Source organism: Tenrec ecaudatus, chromosome 13 (genome assembly GCF_050624435.1).
Source record: "Tenrec ecaudatus isolate mTenEca1 chromosome 13, mTenEca1.hap1, whole genome shotgun sequence".
Lineage (NCBI taxonomy): Eukaryota > Metazoa > Chordata > Mammalia > Afrosoricida > Tenrecidae > Tenrec > Tenrec ecaudatus.
Window position 1 is genome coordinate 6,487,433 of NC_134542.1, and position 10,068 is coordinate 6,497,500.

General features: G+C 59.6%; 1 protein-coding gene across 1 annotated transcript in view; it reads right to left on the minus strand.

The window, feature by feature from the left end:
- The window catches only part of INPP5D (inositol polyphosphate-5-phosphatase D), a 43,156-nt gene that overhangs the window by 22,666 nt on the left and 10,422 nt on the right, over window positions 1-10,068 (minus strand). The window contains exons 6-10 of the mRNA XM_075529340.1: window positions 8,149-8,251; window positions 5,042-5,238; window positions 3,622-3,739; window positions 1,654-1,750; window positions 671-809 (exon numbers count right to left, since the gene is read on the minus strand). Coding sequence (XP_075385455.1) covers window positions 671-809; window positions 1,654-1,750; window positions 3,622-3,739; window positions 5,042-5,238; window positions 8,149-8,251 — 654 coding nt within the window. The remainder of the gene's footprint in view (window positions 1-670; window positions 810-1,653; window positions 1,751-3,621; window positions 3,740-5,041; window positions 5,239-8,148; window positions 8,252-10,068) is intronic.

Here is a 10,068-nt window from a genome sequence, read left to right on the forward strand (position 1 = left end):
CCTCTGGGTGGGTTTCAGCAGCCCTTACGGACTCTCTACACTCCCTGACACACCCCACCACAGCTCCACTACAAGAACAAGGGACACCTGTCCAATGAGGGCAAAGATCTGCTCCTGGCAGCTTCCGGGGAAACAGGCACCACTTGGACACGGGGGTCAACTTTGCCTGTCCCATGGCACCATCTCTTGGAAGTTCCCAAGAACCAAGCTCTGATTCCAGGACAGCCCCATGGTGTGTGCCTGCCCACTGCCTGCCCTTTGTGCCTGCCCACTGCCCCCTCAGATGGAGCAGGGCCACCCGGCTCCACTGATCGGTGCTGACTGGGCAGCAGCTGGACATGCCATGGAAGGAATGGCTTCCTTAGGCTGAAGAATGAGCCCCTGATTTGGTGGCATGAGACAAGCCTGTCTTGGTGGCATGGGACAAGGGACTCCAGTCAGCTGATGGCTACCCAGAATGCAGAGCAACCGCGAGCAGGGGTGGGGGTGGGAGATGATAGCTATGTGGGAGCGAGTGGTAAGCAAATGGAATTGGGAACAAAAGCTGGAGGAGCATCGAGTCCCTGGGGCGGTGTGTGTGTGTGTGTGTGTGTGTGTGTGTGTGTGTGTGTGTCACTGCCTTGGCCTCTATGCTAAGCCATCCTCTCGAGGGACCCAGCACCCTCCTTACGGAGATGGGCAGATCCACGCGGTAGTTGAGGTCCCCGAGCCAGAAGAGGTGGGTGAAGCGGTGAGTGACGTTGAAAGGGCTCAGCTTCTTGTCTCCCAGGGCCAGGAAGCGGAGAATGTTCATGTAGTTCTGGTTTCTCCTGTAATGAGGAGGCGGGTGGTGGTGGAGAGGAGCTGATACCAAGGGCTCGAGTAGAAAGAAAATGTTTTGGAAACATTGATGGTAACACAGGTAGAAGTGTGCTTCATACCACTGAATGATGGATTGTCGTGAGGTGTGTAAGAGCCCCCCCTAATAAAATGATTAATAATAAAAAACAGTCGTCTGGCACGATGTTGCCATCCCCCATCCCGTGTGTGGCTATCATCCAGGGGCAGGGGGCAGGACTGAATGCCCCACACCCCTGGCAGAGGGCAGAGGGCAGGGCCCAGGGAGCAGAGTATGATCCGTTCAGGCTGGGGAGTCGGTAGAGACGAGTCTAGATCAGGGCTGCCTGCACGTCTTTCCTCAGCACCTGTGCACACACGGGCCGGTGCTGCCAGGGACGGCCCAGATCTACGCTGCCCTTGGTCGTTGCCCCATCAGAAACCATTCGTGGTTTCCAGAGTGTTCTTGCCCCCGGCCCCCGGTGAGTTACTCAACCTCACAGGGGGGTAAGCGGCTTTGTTCTGGGGGCCGTCTGCAGGGCTGGACCACCGGGGTGTGCTGGAGGCTGAGATGAGGAGTGGGCGGCTCTGGGCAGCTGATGTGGCTTTGCCACATGTAGGCGCCACTACGGGGTGGCAGCTACTGCCAAGGTGACTTTAGGGCCCAGGTGTTACATGAGAGCCCCAGCCGAGACTCTATAGCCCAAGCCTGTGTGTGTACCTGTGTGTCGTATGTGTCTGTGCATGTGTGTGTGTGTGAGTGTGTGATGTGTGTGTATGCGTGTGCGTGCGTGTGTGAGTGTTCCGATACAGGCTCTCCAGCAGGTAACTATTTACCTGAGCTTCTTTTCGCTTCCCGAGGTCAGGTGGCTGTTCACGAACCCCAAGGAGGTGCCATTGAACATGAAGGACACCCCCACGGCGCCCTTGTTCCCTACAGGGAGGGGGAGAAAGAAGAGGTCAAAATAGTGCACAACTGCCAAACAAACAAACCAATTAACCACACTCACTGCCACCGAGTCCATGCTGACTCATAGTGAGCCCCTGTGGGCTTCCAAGCCAGCTTACCCTCCCCCTCAAAACCCCCCAACTTTCACTGCATTGATTCTCCAATGTCTCCAACAGCCGCTGCTCTGGGACACCCCGGGCCTTTCTCAGAGGCTCTGCCGGGTGGACTTCCTCCAGCATTTCAGTTGAGAGCTGAGTGTGTCGGCCGACTGCGTGACCCCAGGGTTTGTGGAGACCAGGGGAAGCCGTGAGGGCGGGCCGGGGGCTGCGGGGGAGAATTCCTTCAGAGGAGAAGGAAGACAGCCAGCCCCCTGGACTCCTGCTGCTCCCCTGGGCAGAGAGCAGGATTGGGTTGGGGTGCAGGTGGACGGGGGCTGCCTTGGGGTTCTGGGTGCGGCTGAGGGAGGTCTTCCTGACACCTCCCTCCAGGGGGGCCCTGAGCACCCCTTGCGGCTGGCAGAGCAGGGACCATGGGAGTCAAGAGCAGGGCAGTTTCACAGCCAGCGTTCTGGAAGTCATGGAGGGCTCCCTCTGGCTGGCAGCACACAGCCCTCCAGCCCCTGCGGGTCACCAAGTCGATGCTCCCTCGTGGGCAGGGCGAGGGGACAGGTCCTGGGGCTTTCTGCAGGATGGTTTCAGGCTATCAGAGGCTGCTGGGAATGCGGGAAGCCCGGTGGGATGGGATATGATGAGGAGAGGGAGGTTCCCAGGCAGGGGGAGGGCTCTGGTGGGGACAGGAAAGGAGGAGGGGCCAGGGGCCTGTTTGCAGCAGTTTGTGGTTGGGAGGAGGGCAGAATGGCTGAGAGCATTTCACACTGAATTTCACCACTTCTGTTTCCTGTTGCCGCAGGGGCTGCACTGGTCCTGATGCCCATCTCCACGGGCACCTACAGCCCTCACCCAGCGGGCATCTCACAGTCACACCTCACATAACCCACACAGACTCTCACGGCAGGACCACACTCCCAGACACACACTCGTCTCACACACACACACGAGGCTCACACTCACTCAAACTCTGATTCAGTCACAAGGTCTCACACACACACGCACAACTCACACACGGACCAATAAAAACACTTCCACCAAACAGACTCCCTCACAGACCACACTCAGTCACACCTAAGGACTCAGATTCACAAAAACATACTCACACTGCATTAGATCCTCACAGATCCTCACTCACACTCACACGCGGATTCCGTCACACGCACATCACACATACTCACGTGTGTATTTTCACACACTCTCCCAAGCATACGCACACTCGCACACAGATAGATTCACCTACATCTATCATCACAACTCACACACGCACACACATGCAGTTAGCTCACTCATACACCATAAACTCACACAAGAAAATGCACACCCATGTCACACTCACTATTTACTCTCACACACACAACTCACTCATACTGACCCATTTATACCTTCACATGTCCACACACGGACTCGCACCCATATGCTCACGTTCACACACACAAACCTGGGCTCACCCTCGCGGACACACATTGGTAACTGAGTCACGCACCCTTTCGCACAGTCCCCTGATCACAGTTCTCGGAAGCCTCCCCCCACTGGCCCCCACTGGCTCACAGGCCCAGCCTTTGTAACAAGTGTCATTGGAACACGGCCACTTCCGTTCATTTCCCCAGCTGCTTTCGGGAGACACCGGCAGGGAGAGGCAGCCATGTCTGGCCTGGCGTGCTCCGCCTGGCCCTCTCCAGCACAGGTGTGCTGCCCCTGAGTGCGGGGCTCTGGGAGGTGAGGCTGGCTGTCTGGGGGGGCCCTCACCCAGCGTGTTGGCGATGCCCGTCTTGACGTTGTCGGTGCAGATGTGGCTGATGCGGTTCTCGTGCTCCGGCTTGGCCAGCACCACGATGCGCATGTTCCACAGCGAGTGGACGGCCATCTGGGGGCATCACAGAGAGGTGATCCGGCAGCCACTCACACCCACCCACCCCGTCCCTCCCCCAGGGGACTCCTGACGGTAACCTATAGGGCCTGGTGGCGTGAAGGGGAAGATTTCCTCTAAAGACAGGACTCCAGGGGCTCCCAGCAGCCCAGTGGACAGAGCATGGCTCTGTGTGCCTGTCTGGAACTGGAAGGTGGCCGGGGTGTGGTGGGAGAGAAACAGAGGGATGGGACACATGAGACCCAGACTTCTTTGGAAGTGGGCTCCAGCTGAGTCCAGCCCTGCTGCTCACTGGCCCTGGACCCCGCTGCTCACTTGCCCTGCTGCTCACAGGCCCTAGGCCCCGCTGCTCACCTGCCCTGCTGCTCACTGGCCCTAGCACCTGCTGCTCACCTGCCCTGCTGCTCACTGGCCCTGGGGCCCTGCTGCCCACCTGCCCTGCTGCTCACTGGCCCTGTTGCTCACCTGCCCTGCTGCTCACTGGCCCTAGCACCTGCTGCTCACCTGCCCTGCTGCTCACTGGCCCTGCTGCTCACCTGCCCTGCTGCTCACTGGCCCTGCTGCCCACCTGCCCTGCCGCTCATCTGCCCTGTTGCTCAGCGGCCCTGGCACCTGCCGCCCATCTGCCCTGTTGCTCAGCGGCCCTGGCACCTGCCGCCCATCTGCCCTGTTGCTCAGCGGCCCTGGCACCTGCCGCCCATCTGCCCTGTTGCTCAGCGGCCCTGGGCCCTGCCGCCCATCTGCCCTGTTGCTCAGCGGCCCTGGGCCCTGCCGCTCATCTGCCCTGTTGCTCAGCGGCCCTGGCACCTGCCGCTCATCTGCCCTGTTGCTCACTGGCCCCGGGCCCTGCCGCTCATCTGCCCTGTTGCTCACTGGCCCTGCTGCTCACTGGCCCTGCTGCTCACCTGCCCTGCTGCTCAGCGGCCCTGGGCCCTGCCGCCCACCTGCCCTGCTGCTCACCTGCCCTGCTGCTCAGCGGCCCTGGGCCCTGCTGCTCACCTGCCCTGCTGCTCAGCGGCCCTGGGCCCTGCTGCTCACCTGCCCTGCTGCTCAGCGGCCCTGGGCCCTGCTGCTCACCTGCCCTGCTGCTCACCTGCCCTGCTGCTCACTGGCCCTGCCGCCCACCTGCCCTGCTGCTCAGCGGCCCTGGGCCCTGCTGCTCACCTGCCCTGCTGCTCACTGGCCCTGCTGCTCACCTGCCCTGCTGCTCACTGGCCCTGCTGCTCACCTGCCCTGCTGCTCACTGGCCCTGCCGCCCACCTGCCCTGCTGCTCGGCGGCCCTGGGCCCTGCCGCTCACCATCTTAAAGGTTATGCTGGTGATCTCCTGGAGGGAGTGCTTGAGGATCTCCAGCCACTCCTTTTCCCCCAGGGGGTCTTCCTGGGTGCCGATGACGTAGATGTCGTGGGGGATGTAGTCGGCCGAATCATCCCGAGTCTTGCCCTGCCCCTTGGAGAGAAACCAGGACGTGATCTTCTTGGGAGGGGGGGCGTTACCTTCAACAGCAAAACCCAACACCAAGTGAGTCAAAGGCACAGTCATTCAACGGCAATAGGAGAGTTACAAACGAGGGGGGTGGGTAGGGGAGGCATGGGGGCTTTGGGGGGTGGTGGCGGAGTGGATTCCGAGTCAAGGGGACCCCCATGTGCAGAGCAGATGTGCCCCATAGGCTTTCAGGGCCGGGACCTTCCAGGAAGCAGCCCCCCACCAGACTCGTCTTCCCGGAGGCCTGCGTGGGTTCAAACCGCCAACTTGGACCAGGCCACCTCATCCGCACAGCACAACTTCAGGACTAGTGGTTTGGGCACGGAGATGGCCGTTTCCTTGGCTTGACCTTGTGGATCGAGTGATTGCAGAGCAAATCTGATTTCCAGCCCAGAACTCACACCCGCTTGCTTCATCTCCCGGATGGCAGTCCTGCCGGTTTCCCCTCTCCATCCCCCCTCCTTCCCTCTCCCCACTTCCTGCCTTGTCAGTGTTGTCCTTGAGGAGACGCTGCCTTTCGGTCTCTCATGGTCAACGGTGCAGTGCCTTTCAGGAGACCCCTCTGTTCACACAGATTCTTTGAACGCTGTTACCAATGGTTCCCTGGAAGCTGAAGCCAACGGCAGACTTGAACGCACAGTTTTGGATCCGGAGGAACTTGCCTTTCCCTGCAGAGCTGGCCACAAGAAGCCCTGGGGGGGTCTCCTGCTACGTGTTGGGCCGCTAACTACCTGGTCGGCAGTTCGAAACCACCAGCAACTCCTCCAGGGGAAGATGGGGCACTGACTCCAGTGACGACTGACCATCTCGGATGCCCACAGGGGCCATTTTACCCTGTCCTGTAGGGTCGCTGAGAGTCGGCATCTACTTGACGGCGGTGAGTGTGCTTTTTCGGTTTGGCAGAGACAGCCGAGTAGGACGGAAGCGTGTGGCTGGCTGTTGTCTTTGTTCCCTGCCTTGAGTCGGCTCCCAATTCCTGAGGATTCTGAGCTCAGTGGGATGTGGCCATGACCCCTGTGGACCCTCTGCAGCAGTCCCCAGAGTTGGTGGCGAGTCGGATGGCTGGGATCCCAGAGCTTCCATGGGCCGACTTGGAAAGGAGACCACCAGGGCTCTCCTCCTCTTGTGTCTCAGTCCAGAAAGCTGGAGGGTCCTGTGCACAGTACCACGGCAGGCGAGCCTCCACTGGCAGATGGCGGTGGCTGTGCCAGAGGCTGCTGGCCGGGAATCGAACCTGAGTTCTCCTGAGTGGGAGGCGAGATTTCTACCATGGGACCATGCCGCCCCCACCCCTACTGGGAATTAGTGAAGCTGAGAACTGAGAGGTATGAAGGGGTCCCTGAGAATGGAGGCCCCAGCCCCTGGGTGCTAAGCAGTTAAGGCAGTCAGCTACTAAGGGTGCCTCGGGTCCTGGAGGCCCAGCTCGACTGTGACATACATGGAGTCGCCCTGCGTCAGCCTCAGAGGGAGGACACGGCCCGGAGTGAAGGGTGCGCCTGCAGCTGTGTGCGGGAGCAACAGAACAGGGGCTCTGCCCGCTAGGACCAGAGGGAGAGAGGCTGTCTGTCTGTCTGTGCATGGGCCCCTGAGTGGGGGTGATGGAGTCAGGCGGGAAGGACAGGGAGACAAGGGCAGGATGCCGGGACACAGGAGGGTAGGAGGAGGGTAGACTGGGGGCGTGGTGGGTTCTCCAAACTGACCACCTGGGCAGCTGCTTGCCCTCCCTTCAGAGGTTGGCCACAGTGGGACTTTAACCCTAGACCTCATAGAAGGCTCAGTGTCCAACCCTTCCCCTGGGCAGGCCGGCTGAGTGACTCCATGGCCTGATTGTCCTTGGGACAAGGAGAGGTGGGCCCGGGGCGCAGGGGATCGAGCACACCACGCCCAGGCAAGTGTGGACTTCAGAGACGCGGCGAGATGGCTCTGCGCTTCAAGGGCTCCCGTGCATCGCCTGCCTGTGTGAAATCCTGGTTTCACCGACAGTCTCTGTGCGAGCCGGCACACGTGCCTCCCTTTCTCGTTGAAGACGGACGCTGGAAAGTCGCCTGTTGCTTATCTGACACTCGAATGTAACGGGCAGCCTGTGTGCGTGTGTTTATCAGGGAATATCTGTACCTGGGAAGTGGCTGCTCACGGGAACCCCAACTGAACAGCCTGCCAGTGTCTGTCTGTCTGTATCACCACCCCCAAGAGGTGTGCTCCTTCCCCAGAGAGTGTGTGACGGGCGGGGCCTTGGCAGCGTGACCCAGAACTTCTTCACGTTGGGGGTCGGATCCTCCACCTAGAACTTTCCGGGGCAGTGCAGCAGTTCAGCCCTCACTCACCAGCCGCTCGGCGGTGGGAGAGATTGGTGGCGGCGGTCTTCCGTAAAGGTGACAGCCCTGGGAATGCCTGGAGGCACGCCTGTTCTGCCCTCCAGGCTTGCGGTGAGTGGGTGTCGATGCCAGGGCTATAGGTTCGGTTTTTTGTCCTGCGTTTGCTGACCAGCGCGCTGGTGGTGCAGGTGAAGTGCTCGGCTGCTGATCCAAAGCCTGGCGGTTTGAACCCACCGGACCACTCAGCGGGACCAAGAGACGTGGCCACCTGCTGGAGCGTCAGGATGCTAGCCTGGGAAAGCCCATGGGGTGGTTCTGCTCTGTCCTGGAGCTCGCTGGGACACAGAGGAGACTTGCTACCAGCCTCAGAGAAGCCAGAGGACCAGTTCCGTCCTGCCCCATAGGGTCGCCGTGAGTCAAAATCCACTCAGTGGCACTGGGCTTGCTCTCTGGTTGGTTTGGGGGCTGCTCTTGGGATGCGGTTCCCAGAGTGCATGTCTCCTGCCCACCACCCCCGGTAAGGGTGCGACTGGGGACTGTGGATGCAGGGATGCAGGTGGGGCCACCTGTGGGGTGGCTGAGGGGCACAGGGAGGCGGTGACGTACCCATGTTCCAGGTGCCGATGAAGATGGTGATCATGTCAGGCTCAGGCTGTTCCGAGTGCTTGTTCTTCATCTGCTGGAGCAGCTGGCAGAAGCCCTCCCTCTTCTGGGGACAGAAGGACAAACAGACTCAGATAGGCTCTGCCCCGGATCCCCTTCCAGCGTCAGGAGAACCCCGAGGCTCAAGAGAGTGCCACGGCCCAGCGAGGCCAACGTGGAGATTTTGGGACCTGGTCTGCCCCTCAGAGACGCTGGCCCTGGCTGCGGTGAGCCCCTGGGTGGCAGCCCACTAAATGTTTCTCCTCTGGCCCTGGCAGGGTTCTCTCTCCTCTGCAGAGCAGGGTGGGGTGCACACATGGAAGCCAAGCCAGTGGGTTAGATTCTTGGTGAGGGACCGAGATCTAGGGGGTAGGGGCAGAAGGCCTCGCAAGTCCACCTTGAAGCACTGGCCCAGACCAAGTCCGTTCTGATGCATGGTGACCTCCCATGACGGGCAGAACTGCCCTGCATGTAGGGCTTGTGTGGTGAGCTACCAAAGCAGCTCCATTTCAGTAGCTTAAAGGAGGCCAGGGGCCGCCTGGGGAGCAGACCACGAGTCCCTATGTAAGTTCAGGTTGAAGCTGAAGGAAATGAAGACCAGCCCACCAGAGCTGACACACAACCTGGAGTCTGTCCCACCTGGATTTCCAGAACATCTCAAGAGCAGACTTGCTGCATGGCACACAGATGACGGAGGACTTGATGGGCTGTGGGAGGGCACCCGGAGCATCCTTCACCACGAAGGCAAAAGAGGCAAGACCCAGGCGAAGGTCAGAAGAGCCTCCGACACTTGCTCTTCGTCGTAAAACAGCTCAGGCGAGTGTTAGACCCGAGGAAGTTGCAGCCCTCGCCGCAGAACTTGCGAGCACAGTGCCCGGAGACAAAACCGAACTGTTGCAGTGAGAGGTGCAAGGACCCGGAGTCAGAGATCCCCAAAAGAAGAACCCACCAGCGTACCTCCAAGTGAAAGGACCCGAGGAAACATCCGAGCCTCCGCCTGCAATACGGAAGGAGTCTATGGGCAAAATAAGGGGCGATGCGGGACGCATCAGGAGAAGATGGACAGAATACAGTCACGGCACCAACAGGAACTAGTCGGCACGCCACCGGTTTGAGGAGGAACCATACGAGCAAGAACCCACGGTGCCGAATGAAGAAGCTCAGGCTGCGCTGAAAGCATTAGCCCAAAACAAGGCCCCACGAATGGATGGAACACCCCACTGAAATGCTCCAACAAGCCAACAAACACTGAAGCACTCAATCATCTCTGCCAGGAAATCTGGAGGGCGATTCCCTGGCCAACTGATTCTAAGAGATTTGTACCCATTCTAAGGAGAAGTGGCTCAAATTACAGAATAATACCACTCATATCACACACAAGTAAGGTTTTGTGGACAGTCACCCAACAGTGGGTGGAGCCGTACACTGGCAGGTAGCGACCCGAGGTTCAGGCCAGATTCAGAAGAGGACTCAGGATAAGGATGGTCACTGCTGATGCCAGATGGATCTAGGCTGGCGGCAGGGAAGGCCAGAAAGATGCTTAACTGTGTTTTACTGACGATGCCCAAGGCACATAACAAAGTACAGACAACAACGGGGATCCCAGAACCTTCATTGTGCTCATGCCGGAATCGGACCCGGTCACGCCAACAGAACGAGGGAAGGTTGCAGGGATTAAAATCAGAAAGGTGTGAGCCAGGGTTTTACCGCCTCACCCGGCTTGTTGCATCTGTATGCTGAGCGAAGAATAAGGGAAGCTGGATTAGGCGAGGAAGCGTGTGGCACTGGGATTGGAGGAAGGCTCAGTAAGAACCTGCTGCTGCCCTTGCTGCAGCAAATGAGGGACTTCAGTCTCAGCAAAGGCTGAGACTCACGGTCAAGACC